Raw genomic sequence first — 15,351 nt, 5'->3', positions numbered from 1 at the left:
AACTAATTTACACAAACAAAACGTGCAGACATGCTCCTCCTCCTTTTCTCTGCAGGTTAGCTAACCGGTCTTGCTCACTTAGATCTGCGCAGATCGGAAGAGAGCTGTGAAAAATGGAGACTTTAGGCAAACAACCAGCCAAGAAAAAACTTGTAGCTGTCGTGGGCGGAGGTTTGGTAAGATAAAAATACAAGAATTCATCAGATTTATCAGTGATATCTCAACCTTAGGCTGGGCATGAAGTATTATGTATATGCATAGAGCACCTCTGTTTAAACATGTGTCAAACTAAAGTGTCTTGTGTAAAATCTGAAGACTTACTTGTGTCATTTCATCATGTAATGTTGAGCTATTGTGTCACAGAATTCAATTGTCCATGTGAGTTGGTATATGAAGAAAATGATCAGAATTTCATTTTTATCGACCATCCATATTTGAAATTATTGCTTGGGGACTGATTTGCTGAGTATAACCTGGATCAGATCATAGACTTGTTCTTCTTGGTGGTGGAGCTGAGCCAATGCTGTGACTACAATGGGTCACTGACATTAATGACTGTAAAAGTTTCCAGTAGCAGTAAGGTTGATTTGAACAAAATCTCCAATAACACAGCTTGTACCTTACCTCCCTTTAGGTGGGAGCCTTGAATGCCTGCTACTTTGCCAAGAGGGGTTTTGAAGTGGAGGTCTTTGAGACACGAGAAGGTAGTATTCAAATGTACTTTTCTCACAGTGGTTATTTTGGCATATGTAAAAGCATGTGTGTAACTAATCAAGTAAACAGAGATTCTAAATGAACGGAACATATTATTTGAGCATTTTGTCTGTATTTGATTAGATATCCGCAAAGCCAAACTTGTGAAGGGAAGAAGCATCAACCTGGCTTTGTCCCACAGGGGTCGACAAGCCCTGAAGCGGATTGGAATGGAGGAAAAGGTATGTGACATGTTTACTTTTGCAGTTCTGCCAGAAATGTGACATGTTGTCTGATATGTTTTTGGGGTTTATATTGTAGACAATCTGTTTACCTTAATACTAAAAGTATGTGGCCATGTTTCAGGTGATCCATCCTGCTTTCTGTCTTTCAGTGCATCTGGGGTCAGCAATACTTTTTCTTGACCCACATTTGCTCCTTTGGGCATGTTATTCACGCTTGGATGCTTATTTATTTTTAACGCTTGCCTTGACTTTGAACAGGGTGTCTTTGCAATATTTGTCGTTTGTATGACATGGTGTCCTTCCATGGCTAAGACATGATTCCCATTTTACCCAATGCGTCTTATAAAGTGACAAAGCCATCACAACTCTTAAGATCTTACAGAACCATATTATCTAATGTACACACTTATCAATAATAATAATTTGTTTCTTCTCAGATTATTTCACAGGGAATCCCTATGCATGCAAGAATGATCCATTCTCCCAGTGGGAAACAGTCTCCAATCCCTTATGGCAAAACAGGCCAGGTAAGCCTATGATTGAGTCACAGAAATATATTCAAAGTTGAGAAGTCACCCAAAAATGGCAGTTGCCGTTTCAAGACATTTAGCCTACAGCCTCTGATTAACAATGGCAAGTTTGCAAACTGCAATACCTGTTGCAATATTGTGTGTTTTGGTCCTTTCAGTACATCCTGTCAGTGGACCGAGCAAATCTTAACAAACAGCTTCTAACAGGTAACACCCCCTGAGTGCCTTAGAGCGCCAACAGTAATATTTGCACTGGCAAATACATTGTCACAGCAAACTGTTATGTTACGCCTGTGTTTGTCATTTTTGTTTTCCTAGAGGCAGGCACATATCCAAACGCAAACTTGAACTTCGACCACAAACTGAAGGACTGGAATGCTGAAACGGGCATGATGACCTTTGTCAAGTAAATAATTACTGATCTTACACACTCATTTTGACATGTCTGAGGGGCAAGATGTGTAATAAAACACATGTTAATAAATGACACAGGTAAATATGACACAGTTTACAACCCAAATAACAGGAAACACTTTGAGTCTGGGGGATTTAATGAAGCAGTGTGCTGAAATATTAACATATTAAACAGAAGAGATTATGTTTTAGAGATTAAGAAGGCAAAGTTACTACATCTACAACTGTAGACTCTTTGAAAACTAGAAAACTAGCCCTGCTTTTAATTAAATCAAATTAGATAATTGCACTATAGATTATTGTACTTTATTTTACGTTATTTTGTTTTTTACACACATTGATTAAAATGTGAGTAGTGAATAAATTAACTCTGATCACCAAGTTCTCATTCGTTGTTTTCAGATGTTGTACATGGCAAAACAAGTTAAATAGTCAAAACACAAATCTAAAAATGATTGAACCTGCTACACAACGTTTTTTTTACCAATCCAACGTGTTTTGCAGCAGTGGTTAAAAAGTGTGTCTTGCCGAGCGAGTGATCTTTTTGCTCACGCTCACTCCCGCACTTCCATATTTGGGCATAGCAGACCAAAACTGAAAATTACCTGTCAGGTCAAGACAAGTCATAGTCTGCTCAGAATGTAAAATTCACTGTTGTTGTGTGGATGTTGTGTCTCAGGCCTGATGGGACCAAGGAGGAGATCGCAGTAGATCTCATTGTGGGCTGTGATGGAGCTTTCTCTGCCATCCGCAAGCAATTCCTTCGACGGAGCCGCTTCGACTATAGTCAGACTTACATCCCCCACGGCTACATGGAGCTCACCATGCCACCCATCAATGGGGAGGTCAGTCCAACATCTGCCCAGGACCTCACATCTGGCTTATGAACAAACCCTAGTACCACTCTTTAATCGACCAGTGCGTTTCCTTTTCCCCAGTTTGCTATGAAGCCAAATTTTCTGCATATCTGGCCCCGAAACGCATTCATGATGATCGCCTTGCCCAACTTGGTGAGTCTGCATTCTCTTTGACTTCCTCTTGTCTTGTGTCATCTGACAAATGTGATCTTGGTGCTTGTTTTGTTCGACTGTCTAGCTGTAACATTTTGAATTTGAGGTAATATACTGTATATTGAAAATAAAAGATTTAACTTGAAATGAATCATGCGGTAATGAATAGTAGACACGATCACCACATAGTTTGTATTCTCCCCCTGTAGGACAAGACGTTCACCTGCACCCTCTTCATGCCCTTTGAGGACTTTGAGAAGGTCACCACAGGCGACGAAGTCATTGAATTTTTCCAGAAATACTTCCCTGACGCCATACCATTAATAGGAGTGTGAGTGACTTTCTCACCTTCCCCCCTCCCGCCCCTTCACCTCTCCCTTCCTCTGCCTCTCTCCGCTGTGTATTACTGCTGCCTCTGCCTTTTTCCCCTCTTCCTCTTTTATCTCTTCATGTAACTTCCCAAGCCATTCTCAACTCATTTTCTGTCACCCTGTCAACTCCTGCCACATCCAATGCCGTGGTCTGTGAAGTGTGAAATTACAGATCTGCCGTAACATGACTTGGTGCTGTGTGGTTTTAATTCGAGGTGAACCACATGTTCACCGTGACGGCGTGTTAGGGAGGTGTAATGTGTAGAAACGCTCGATTCTCTGACGCATTTGTTTCCGCCTGACTGACTATTTGGTATAAACAACTTCATGTATGCTGTAAAGAAAAGTGCAGGTGTCACAATGAAAAGTTCACACGATTCTATAATTATTCTTTTCCATTTATTCCTTGCAGTGATGCTCTCAAGAGGGATTATTTCCGATTGCCTGCACAGGCTATGGTGTCTGTCAAGTGCTCCCTCTATCACATCGGCGACAAATGTGTCATCATGGGTGATGCAGCCCATGCAGTTGTGCCATTCTATGGGCAAGGGATGAACGCTGTGAGTAATATTAAATACAGCAAGAGAAACCTCATGAACGCAGAAAGAAATCATACATTTATCCATCCAATGTATTCCTTGTAGGGCTTTGAGGACTGCATTGTCTTTGAGGAACTTATGGATCAGTTCAATGAGGATTTTTGTAAGTACACGCTACGTGAGCCAGTTGACAGTACTCCATTGTACCATTATATGATGCTAACTTCTCTTGTGTATCTACCCAGCTGCTGTGCTGCCCGAGTATACCAGAGTGCGAGTTCCAGACGACCACGCGATTGCAGACTTGGCCATGTACAACTATATTGAAGTAATATACCGTATACCTGCTTAGAGTATCCTATTTAAACTTGTACTTCATTGCATCACCCATCTGTGGACTGAAGTACCTGGTCAGTCCCTCAAGTCATCACTTTTGATGTAGCATGACATTCTGTCCATCACGACGCAGTTTAGTTAATGTCTCAATCTTCAGCAGACGCTCTGCTTAATTGTTAATTATTGTCCACTTACTGCCCAGCACGCAAAGGACAAGATTGCTTGAGAGTGACACAGTACACTACATGGCCAGAAGTATGTAGACAGCTGACCATCACACTTTAGCTAAGACATTTACTTTCTTAGGCTCATGGTTCTTTAACTATAAGTTACTGTCCATTAAATTGCACATGCACACTTTACAGTTTAATTGGTCTCAGCCCGGTGGTTATTCTTGGCTGTCCTTACAAATCACTGTCAAATTAGGTCGTTTAAATCACCTGATTGAGAAAATCACTTGCGCCCACACACTCTTACTTCTTCTGATTTTATGAAGCGCAGAAGTGAAATATGTGTTATTTCTGTGGAAAGAGCACTTGAAAGTACCTATGACTGAGATTCATTCCATGTAAATCTGATATGAAACACAGCAACTACTTTATTCTGCAGATGCGAGCACACGTCAACTCCAAATGGTTCCTTTTCCGAAAACATGTTGATAACTTCCTCCACTTCCTCATGCCAAAGAAGATAATTCCTCTCTATACCATGGCAAGTTTAAAAACAAGCAAACAATAAAAAGTATTAGTTTTGTAAGCACTGTTACTATGACAAACTTCCTTTCATTTTGTCATTCTCTGTCTTTAGGTCACCTTCACCAGGACAAGGTACCACAAAGCAGTAGAGCGCTGGCATTGGCAAAACAGAGTAAGACACTTTCATAAAATGTGTATTTATCCATTTCATTCTTCCTTTTAACCATTGCAATGTTTCACTGTCAGATGGACCTACAGAGCCCTCACTGCATCTTACTCACAGGGATGCATTAGTAAGGAGTTTTAAAACCTATAGAATTTTTTTGAAAATTCCCGAGGTACCTGAGGGAAATGTTCAGCATGTGGTTCCTTTCACATATAACACATTCAGTGTCTATGACAAATTCTGACATCAATATCAGAGAATATTAAAATGCGTTATTTGCAGATGTGATGAACACATATGTGATGCACCTCACAGCTACAAAGCATTATGTGAAACTTTGATCAATAAGTAGTCCAGCCTTTAAATAGTAAAACCGATGACACACAATTCGAATCCCACTTAAGAGTGTGTATTTGTGTTTGAAGTTTTGATGTATTTTCCACAGGTGATCAACAGTGGCCTGCTGTGTTGTGCCACAGGAGCTGTTTTTGGAGGCTGTTACCTCCTCATGATAAAATATCCCATCTCATCCAACATGTTGAGCATCAACGTCGAGAAAATCTGGGACAGGCTTGGAGCCTTATACACCCTCTGAGCTGGAAGGCTTTGTACAACGCATTGAGTATTTCACACCAGATTGATCTGAAATTACATAAATCTTCTAAAAAAGAAAAATTATATTAATTGTCACAAACCCTTCATGGTGATTGAAATAATTATATGAATAAGTTCTCACTGAAAGTGGTTCTTGCTAACTGATTGTTCATGAAGAACGAAATAGAAATGTTCCATTATATTTTGGTGCATGCTTAGATTCTCCATTACCTTTATGTTTCTGTCAGTTTTCTTTTTGATCTTCTAGGCTAATTCAAACACAACCTTTTAATTAACAAGTACTTTACAAAACAGGATCAGCAGGAGGGCCACTAGCACAATCACTCGATCTCTGGTACATCAACACTGAATGAGCTTGTTATCAGCTATTCAAGCAGCCATTATAGCTATTATATGTTCCTTTCATCAACTCTATATGTAATTAGCAAGGGAGGTTACACAATAAGTGTTTAAGCTCTCCCCTAATTATATACACTTCGTGCAGGAACTTCCTCTTAATTGCATCTTACACTGACCGCTCTCATTACATTGCTGATTCAGATGAAATGAGAGAAAGCACACATGCAGGTAGTTTAAAATAGTATGTCTTTATTGAATCTATACACAATAATGATTGCAAACTATGTTTTATGGCTTGGACACCAAGGCTTTCCCCTCCATTTCACACACTGCAGTTGGGTACCAACCTGTTAAAAAGCTTATACAAACTAATCCAAAATCAGGTCCACAACACACTGGTCTCTAATCACTGGATGTATTCTTACCATTACCATAGTATGTGTGTTTGTGTATGAGAAACAACATTTAACTACAAAACAATGAATAAATATCACCACAATTCAAGTTAGATCAGCGTTCAAACTACTTGCTTGGATTAAACACTGTCACGAAAAATGTTAAATTGAGGCGTTAAGTTAATCTGCTGCTGTCAGAAGGAGTTTGTTGTCACAAGTTTGTAACAGAGGCACATTTGTAAAAGACAGCCTCGATGTCCTGGGAGGTCAGAGAGTTTTATTTTGGCTTGGAGTTGCATGTCGGGCTCTAAGGCATAATGAAAAGTTCAGTCAGTTTGTCATCCCGCATCACAACGGCCTCACTTTAATGATGTTGCCTTCTGAGGTGCTGCTGGGCTTGCAGGCTGCATCAAGATGGTAGACGTCTTCACGGGTGATGATGAAGACAATGGAGGAAGAGCTGAAGGTGACCCTCTTCTTGGGTCGGTCCTTGCCGCCACGTCTGTTGGATGTGACGATAGGACGAATGGGGCGATCGACCGGAGACAGCGGGCGCTCATTGAGGCTCTGCTGCAGCCACGAGAGCCTAGAACACAGCAGCTGCAGCAAACTGCGACGGAACTGTCAGAGGATGAGATGGAAGAAAAGTACTAGTTAGTTAAGAAACTGGTTATTAACAAAATCCTCTGTTACACCTTGTGCCCCAAACATTACAGCTACTGACAGCATTTGAAAGTGAAGTTTATTCAAACACATTTTAACAAACCTTCCTGCTCATGAAGACAAAGATGAGGGGGTTGTAGGCTGTGCTTGACTTGGCAAAGAACGAGGGGATTATGGCCACCGTGGGCGAGACCAAGCTCTTCCTGCCAAAGGCCACCAGCATGGACACGACAGCGTAGGGCGTCCAACACAACAGGAAGCAGGAGATCATCAGGAGAAACGTCACGGATACCTTCTTCTCATATCGCAGGATCTTGATGATCTGTGCCGTCTGGAGGTCCTCGATTGAGCGCAGCTATAAGAATGTAAACAGTACAGAGTAAAAGACAGGGACTGCTTTAATGTACAATTTCTTTCTTCTCTTTTACAATCTCTTTTGGTCACTAACCATGACTTCATGACCCGAGGTGACCGTAGGAAGGTAGATCAATCAGTAAACAGGCACAAAGTTCACATCACTATTGACACAATTTAAAGCCAACAAGCCAGAATACTGTGGTGATGGGAGGAGTCGGTCCAATCATTGACACTCTGCACTAATGGAGAGCAAAGAGCATCGATTTTAAAGCTATACTTGGTGTTTTAGTGATGTTTATGTCCATGTTCATTGACAGAGGTGTTTTAGGTTTATTACTCTACTCATTTTATCATCAGTGTTTGGGTGGAGAATTAATGATGTCTGGCCAGACAAGGGGCAAAGCTGTCTCCCTGGGGCTGTGAGGAATATGGGGCACAGAAACTGGCTTAAGAAGTGAGATCTCTAACACAAAACTCGTCCTTTTTCATACTTACACTTGGGGCAGCACCAGTCAGACTTCATTTGAAACTTTATAAATGTGCGAATAGGCAATTTATACCTCAACAACCATGTTTGATCGAGGGCAAAGAGTGTGTGTGAGAATTACATCATTTGGCCAATGCACTATGGTCTGGGGCAAAAGCAACTGTAGATAAGGAACTAGATAGGGAACAAACATGAATAACTAGGAGACAAGCATTCACAATAATAAAAATTTGGTGAAGTGTCTTTTCATTGCAAAGAAAATCTGGGAAAACCACTTCATCTTGTGTTTTTATGGACACTTGAAATTTGTATTTGCTACAGGATGTTCCGTAGCTCATATTTACATAACTCAAATATTTGGCTCTTACTCCATCACCTACACGTGTTTTGTATGTTACGCATTTCTGTGTCACAAACCTTAGTTCAGCCTTGGCAAAATGTAACCCTCATTAATTAACACGAAAACTCGTACAAGTTACTCACACAACAAATTCAATACGTCATGAGACATTTCCACAATGATTGAGTGGGTGAGTTAGAATGATGAGATGATAAAGCAACAGCAGCTGATCAAATAGCTACAAGCTTTTATTCTCATTCAGAATTTATAACCTACATTTATTATTCAGCAAAGATCTATTTCCATTGTAATGTCCTACTGTTGCGCGCTTTCAAAATGTCAAGTCAAAGTTTATTGCTGTGGAAAAGTAGGTCAAATCCTTCTCAAAAATAGTTCCCCCGTAAATTCCTTGGATAATCTTTCAGGTACTTTGACTGATTTTCAGTATTTATACATTCAGCTACATTCAAGAACATTGCTGTCTTGCGCCTTGTCACACATGGCACAGCAATGCCTGACTAGAGGAGGCAATAGATGGACCTTTACATCCGTTGGCCTGACAGACATCTCCCCTGGAATATTTGGTCTTATGGTGGGAAATTGGAGGTGCAGATTTCACTGAATATTGATCCCTTTTCCCATTCACACATGACCCAGTGCAGGAAGCGTCCCAGGGCATTTCGAGCAAAGACTACATGTGTGAATGAGGCTTAAGATGGCAAGTGAAACTCCCTGTAGTGCCAAAAGTGTGAAAGTTCTTTTTGATGGTTTTCTAAAAATATCCCTGCTATGTGAGGTGAGCAGCAAGCCTATGTAGTTCACTCAGTTCAGTATTCAGTCAAATCCATTCAGAATTCATTCTGCACACGAGCAATAATCAAGCACAAGCCACAGTATGTAAGTGTACCATTTTCACTGTATAGAGGATGTTCCCGTAGCAGTAGATCATTACACCCACAGGCACAAAGAAACAGGCGAGGAGGAATAAAAGGATGAAGGAGGCATCGTTTGGGTCCTTCGAAGCCCAGTCCAGGGAACAACCCAGCTGGTGGATTTCCAGAGTGTAGCGGTTCCACCCCAACAAAGGAGCCCCCGTCCAGACCAGGGAATACAACCATATGTGGGCAATGGCCCGCCAGGCCCAGGGGAAGTCCACAACCTGGGCATGGACGACCCGGATGTAGCGCTCATAAGCCAGGGCTGCCAGAGTCATGATGGAAACAATGCCTGGCAGTGGAGGGAGAGAGACAATCAGAACAATCACTGCAGGATCCGGGTCAGTAGGTACTCAGCAGCTCTTTCATCAGCTCTCTAGACAAACAGTATTCTCAAATGGAAGCATTTTGATGGTAATGAATGCCGTTTCACAAAACAAGAGTCTTAAATGTCGATAAACATCACACGTAAACACACAGTCTATGCTGCAATTACATATTCCAATATCATCTTCAGCTCTGCATGCATTAATCTCTTGTTTCATGAGAGGAACAGAGAAGGAGAGTAACAATGATTGACATGCACCACATAAACACATGAAACAGGGACTTGTGTCAGTGTGTACGTGCTCACCTTCAGCCCCAGCAGCCCAGCAAGTGCTAAGCAGGGCTGATTTGCTTGGGCAGAGCTGCCAATTATTATTATCACCGCAGCCTATGTGGCACGTGCTCACGTCAGTCACACGGTCACTAAACTCCACTGAGAATAACGTGCGTCAGTGTTAAAGGTGTGAAGACGATGGCACACTCCTCTGCAGAGGACATTTTGTTTGTTGCGGAGGACAGAGAGTGGGTGTTTGTCATGGAATTTATTTTTGATCATTGCATCAGGGGGGTGGTGATCCAGGGATTTTACAACAATAGCTACCACCAGAGTTGTTGTGTTTATATTGTGTGAGCTGATCCCAACTCCTGCTTTGGGGCTTTGGGCTGGGGTTTAACATGTGAGAAGGTCATGCAGCAGTGCACAGTCATTGTCATCTGTTGTTCTGCTTATCTCAGTCTGGACACCATTTCAGTCAGTCATTCCAAAACTGGGGATACAAATCATAAACTTTAAATCTGGATTGATTAGGGTCAACATTGTGAACCTCCAGTTTAACTTCTCATCCATCATTATTGTGAAATTTAGACAGAAGATCAAAACACAATGATGCACAATTCAACACCATTGCTGAATTGTAGCATTGCCACAGTGTTATTGTTCTTTGTTGCTGATGCGGACCTGCACCTGTCCATGTTATATATAGAAAACAAATCAATGCATCCTTGTGTCGAAGTGGCCACAGATGGAAGATGAGATCTAATGAGCTCATTATAAGATATTCATTCTCAGACAAAATTCCAGCAGGACTGTGACCTGGAGAATGATCCTTGAGTAGTTTGTAACACATCACTGCAGAGGAAATTGGCAATACAGGAATAATAACATAATTGCAAAACGGAAGCTGTGGGTGCAATGATGCTGAAAACTCTTATGGTGACAGTTAAAATAACAAATCTGGTGTGAAAAATGATGCTAAACAGTATTTGGAAAAACCATTAATATCATTTGAATAAGTCCCCTTTCACTCATCAAGAGTTTTCCATGAATATACAGAAGAAATATGCACAATAGACTTTATAATTTAAAAAAATGATGTTCCAAATTGAGTGTTACATATGTTAAAGCTCCATGCCTGGTACAGCAATCAATTTGATAAGAGGATGTGTTAACTTTGGGAATTATTGTATGCACGATTATCTAAAATAAAAAAATAAAAAATCTAAATAAAGACCTCATTTTATTGCTTATTTTTTTGCACCTTTTGAAAAGTCTCATTTAAATTGTTTCTAAAGGTAGAATTCTCAATAAATGGCACAGGAAAGCTGACGAAAAGGCTGAAATAATCATAAACTAAATGTTGCCTCGTTATTATTTAGCTCACCAAATAAGCTGTTGCTGAATCCGTCCCAGACGCATATTGCCGGGCTCCAAATCCAGCCGCCTTTGACGCACGAAACGAACGTAAAATTAATTCCGATGACAGAAACCAGAAAATCACTTAAACTTATATTAACCAGTAACAAATTGGTTGGCGTCCGAAGTCTCTTAAATCTGCAAAAAAGTACGATGACGATAACGTTGTTGCAAAAACCAAATACTCCAATAGCCCCAATGGTGACAGCAAGAAGTTTGTAGGTGCCCACAGTAAAAATGAATTGTTCAGTACTTTTGTCAGCTCTTGTTTCGTTGACAGGATTCATTGCGCGGACATTAACTCGTTTTCCAGCATGGTGATGCTCGCTGCTGCCGCCGTCAATTCAAATAAACCTGCAGCTGATGTGTGATGAAAGTGGGTCAATGTACCAGCGTCAAGTCAGCCAGAATATAATATCACATATCTGGGTAAGCTTTCAAAGTAAAAGCCCTTTTTCATACGTGTTTGGCGAAGTAAGACAAAGTACACTTCAAAAATACAGCATGTGAACCAGAGATGCTACTAAAACAACATATGCAGCAGTGTTTCAATTTTGATTTTATGTTGCCTGTACTCCAAATATTCTATCCTCTGTAATTTATTTGATTATTTGCTTGCGAAGCCGAAAACCTTTCATTTCCGGTTTTACTCTGACTAACTATGGCTAACTTGAAGCTGACAGGCTCCTCTGTCTGTCATAATGACATCTCTTCATCATCTGTACATCTGGCTAAGACAACTTGAGCAACCTTGTTAGTGACATTAAATTGTGACATACATTTAATTGTGGCATTTTGGACCTATTCCAGTGATTTACTTGGCTGAAAAGAAGCAAAAATGATAAATGAATGGAAATAACACGGAAGACAGCACATGGTGGAAAATCAAAACATAGTCAAATCAAAGTACTTCAGGTGACTCACAATTTGCCCACATGTTTATTAACAAAGGAATATAGAGCCATCAACTAATTAACTGAAACAGTATGTTCAAGTCTGGCACAGAGTCAGTTCATTCATAGTTTAAAGATGTTTAATTAAAGATAAAGGTTTAACTTCATTTTCATTTTCAAACACAGTCCTCCCCTAATCTGGCATTCCAGCCATGCCCATTTACTTCAAGGACATTGCGAGATTCAGATCTATGTATGTGCTGAGGTCAATGTCTCATTTTGCCAGAGGAACTTCTCATTTGTCACTTTTTTATTATGAATATTGACCTGAGAGTGTAACGATTTTAGTAGCAGAACAGGGCCATGCCAGTAACACTTTAACCACAGCAATTGACAACTAGGTCACTGTCATCCATATATCCTTACCTAAAGTATTCCACCATGTACCACCATACAATACTTAAGCCTTTGCTGACACAGGTATGAACAGATCCCCTCCTTATGCCATTCATCCGTGATCTGACTTTCTGAAAGTAGGTCACATATCCAAAGTGATTTTCACCGCAGTTGCATCTCCTCCCCTGCTGTCTTTGCTTATCCTTATTTGTCCATCTCATCTTTATGTTAATAAGTGGCAATTAACACTATAGATTCTGCAGGGCGGAGTTTAGGTCATCCCTAATTACACCAGCCACCCTCTATCTTCTGTTTACATGCCAGCACACACACGTCTGTGCCCCGCTGATACGCTTGAAGGTCACACTAGCAAATATTGCCACTTCAGACACACCAAAGCTCTGTAAACCCCTTAAACATTTACACACTTGTCTCTTCATTTGCTTGGTATTTCAGCTGAAGTGGTATTCTCCATTCATGCTGTGCAGCTTGTGGCTCACAGTGGTTTAGACCAACACAGAGGGAATATTCCCAGTCGATTCAAACATTAGAGCCATTTTAATGCATGGCCACACTGCTGCAGGGTAGACGGTGTGCTGATTTATGAACATTGACTTTTTCTTCACCCATGATGACATGTCAAATTATACCAGGAAAACAACATGGAATTTAAATATGCACTCCTCTATAGTGCGCGGTGAGGTAGATTGACACAGTATTAAATGCAAAAGGTTTTTTCAAATTATCTCTACCTTAAATCAGTCACATGATAATAGCAATAAAACATTTTTTAATGTTATTCTGAAAGCACATATTCTGATTTCCTCACTCAGGCACACAGCTTCGACACGTCTCAAGTGTATCGAAGCTGTCAAAGGTCTCCCGATGCAAAGCTATCATGCATTATTGCTACATCTACTGAAACCCATACTCTCTTCATTCTCTCTGTCCATTCCCTCTTCAATGTGCTGTACATTAAGCCAGCTTAATGTACAGCACAAACAACTAATGCATCCCAAAAAGCTCTGTGCTGCGTGGTTCTTTGCTCTCTTTGATGGACTAAAGGAGAGAACAATATGTACTAAAATCATGTGATGCTGCAGCTGTTTGAGAAATACTCATTATCATACTCATCAAACTACATTTAACAGAGTTTAGAGTTTAAATTCCAAAATAGCACTTAGTATTCTCAGTGTGCTTTGGACTTTGCACATCTCAATGTCATCCATTGTCTCTGCTGTTTTTCAGCTTTACTACTAAATTCAAGCTGTTTCATAATGCCAAGAAATCTACAGAACCGAAATCTAAGAGGTCAACAATTTTCATTAAGGATAGCAACTCTGGCTTTATCACATTTGGTGCTCACTGATGGAGACCTTCACTGTTATGCTGAATATTTCACATTGCTTTTAATAGTCTGTAGTGAAATTCAAAGTACCTTAAGTGTTTGAGGCATAAAAATGTGTTTTGAGTTCTGCGGCATCACCTTGTTTGACCCATAAAAATACATTCAAGGTAATTACAGGTAAAGAAAAGCAGTATCAAAGCAGTGTAGTCGGACATTAAGCTGTACTGAAAGGCAATTTAATGTTGACGCGCCAAACTAAAACACACAAAAGCTCATTCTTGGCAGCAGGGGTTTGGTTTTCTCTGGGTGACCGAAGAAGAGAAGGAGGCTTTCTTTAATTCTACGTATCTGTTTTCCACCCCTGCAGGTTTCTCTCCTTCATCTGAGGCACGCATCCAAAAAGGCTTTGTTGTCAGGGTGGTGTCTGGTTTTGCACCCTGGACACGGCCTTGCAGAAGGATGAAGATGTAATTTCCAAAATGCTAAATATTTAATTCGGAGGGGGAACGTAATTGTCAGGGGTGTGACTTTTGCTATCAATGAACCCAGTGGATGCTAGGATACACTCCATAGATGGATGCTTAAGAGGGTTCAGTCAGTAGAATTGTAGAATGAATTTTTTACTACTTTGTGAAATGTGAAATCAAATGTGCTGTAAAATTCAATTAATTTGGTTTCATTCCTTCACATTGTTTATTTGCATCATTTGTTAATTTCCTTTTTCAAAGTAAATGCTTCATTGATAAATTAATTCCCCACCAGTGCACCAGCTGTCCCCCCCTGAGTTCCCCTACCGTCTCACTCGCCATGCAGCCTCATGACCCATCGGTCTTCCCTCCAGCCTCACTCACTGCAACAGTCTCTCCCTACTCTGTCCTCACAGCAGTCTGTCTCTCTCCCCTCTGTTCCAGCCCGTCCCCCTGGCCTCCACTCTGCGAAAGGAGAGATGAGACGATGAGGAAGCTGAGCAGAGTCACCACATTAAGGAAGAGATGATGGAGCTGCAGTCTTAAGAGGATTCTGCTCACAGATTTCGGTCCTCTCCACCACCACCACCCTCTGTCTCGCCACAGCTGTCTGTCTGCCGTCTTCCACTCTGCTTCAGGGGCTGTCTGACCGCTGGCCTCATAATAGGTTGATGCCCAAACACCCAAGCACCTATGAGAGAGACATGGTCGAGGTAACGAGGAGGCACAAGCAGAGTCATCACATTAAGGAGAAGATTAAGGAGCAGTAGATTAAGGAAGAGTCACATGTCAGACGGTTCTAGATAACACTGCAGTTGCTGTAGGTTTCATCTGATACAAGGTAAATCTGGTCAGACTACTTAAACAAAGATTAGAGAAATAAAAAGAGTATGATAATATCGTCATAATTTAATGCCTCCCGATAGAAGAACCACAACAAGGGCACTAAAACCATGATGACTGGACTTTCTCCTCTCAACCACTACACCATTGCTCTTAATGGCGCTCTGCTTCGGCCCTTGACGTCAGCTCTTTGACAAAAACGATTTGGCTCAGGAGACACAACTACTTCAGCACTATCTCTAACACACACACAT

The 15,351-nt window shown here is 40.9% G+C and overlaps 2 protein-coding genes across 6 annotated transcripts; one reads left to right on the top strand and one right to left on the bottom strand.

The window, feature by feature from the left end:
* The first annotated feature begins 52 nt into the window (after positions 1-52).
* On the top strand, positions 53-6,461 carry kmo (kynurenine 3-monooxygenase). Of its 2 annotated transcripts, none has more exons than XM_076169250.1 (15): positions 53-176; positions 635-704; positions 838-935; positions 1,376-1,465; positions 1,627-1,675; positions 1,787-1,874; positions 2,562-2,727; positions 2,821-2,892; positions 3,102-3,223; positions 3,676-3,823; positions 3,908-3,965; positions 4,048-4,130; positions 4,748-4,849; positions 4,946-5,005; positions 5,445-6,461. In XM_076169250.1, exons 1-15 carry the CDS (start codon positions 114-116, stop codon positions 5,592-5,594), a joined length of 1,419 nt encoding a protein of 472 aa, XP_076025365.1. In that variant the 5' UTR covers positions 53-113; the 3' UTR covers positions 5,595-6,461. The 2 variants fall into 2 exon arrangements, with proteins under 2 accessions (XP_076025365.1, XP_076025366.1); XM_076169251.1 differs by having other exon boundaries at positions 66-171.
* Positions 6,286-11,514, bottom strand: opn3 (opsin 3). 4 transcript variants are annotated; one of them, XM_076169253.1, is made up of 5 exons: positions 11,404-11,514; positions 11,119-11,178; positions 9,103-9,422; positions 7,115-7,366; positions 6,286-6,969 (listed from the first exon to the last, which is right to left on the bottom strand). In XM_076169253.1, the coding sequence occupies exons 1-5, from the start codon at positions 11,435-11,437 to the stop codon at positions 6,697-6,699; spliced, it is 939 nt and encodes a 312-aa protein (XP_076025368.1). In that variant the 5' UTR covers positions 11,438-11,514; the 3' UTR covers positions 6,286-6,696. The 4 variants fall into 4 exon arrangements, with proteins under 4 accessions (XP_076025368.1, XP_076025367.1, XP_076025369.1 ...); XM_076169252.1 differs by having other exon boundaries at positions 11,119-11,514; XM_076169254.1 differs by lacking the exon at positions 11,119-11,178.
* Between the last annotated feature and the right edge of the window lie 3,837 nt (positions 11,515-15,351).

The sequence above is a fragment of the Genypterus blacodes genome, unplaced genomic scaffold, assembly GCF_046128005.1.
Source record: "Genypterus blacodes isolate CSIRO-AG114 ecotype Tasmania unplaced genomic scaffold, CSIRO-AGI_Gbla_v1 ptg000195l_1, whole genome shotgun sequence".
NCBI classification, from domain to species: Eukaryota; Metazoa; Chordata; class Actinopteri; order Ophidiiformes; family Ophidiidae; genus Genypterus; species Genypterus blacodes.
The sequence above is the reverse complement of the archived record's forward strand: the minus strand, read 5'-3'. Positions and strand labels throughout refer to the sequence as shown.

What these genes read in the sequence shown, in the direction of transcription:
- opn3 (XM_076169252.1), bottom strand. Translation starts at nt 11,437, where the DNA reads ATGAATCCTGTCAACGAAACAAGAGCTGACAAAAGTACTGAACAATTC. An exon ending in TCCTCTATACAGTGAAAATG is followed by an intron (nt 7,367 to 9,102) that starts GTACACTTACAT and finishes ACATTCTTATAG; the next exon opens with CTGCGCTCAATCGAGGACCT. An exon ending in TTGTCTTCATGAGCAGGAAG is followed by an intron (nt 6,970 to 7,114) that starts GTTTGTTAAAAT and finishes ATCCTCTGACAG; the next exon opens with TTCCGTCGCAGTTTGCTGCA.
- kmo (XM_076169250.1), top strand. Translation starts at nt 114, where the DNA reads ATGGAGACTTTAGGCAAACAACCAGCCAAGAAAAAACTTGTAGCTGTC. An exon ending in GGTCTTTGAGACACGAGAAG is followed by an intron (nt 705 to 837) that starts GTAGTATTCAAA and finishes GTATTTGATTAG; the next exon opens with ATATCCGCAAAGCCAAACTT. An exon ending in TAACAAACAGCTTCTAACAG is followed by an intron (nt 1,676 to 1,786) that starts GTAACACCCCCT and finishes TTGTTTTCCTAG; the next exon opens with AGGCAGGCACATATCCAAAC.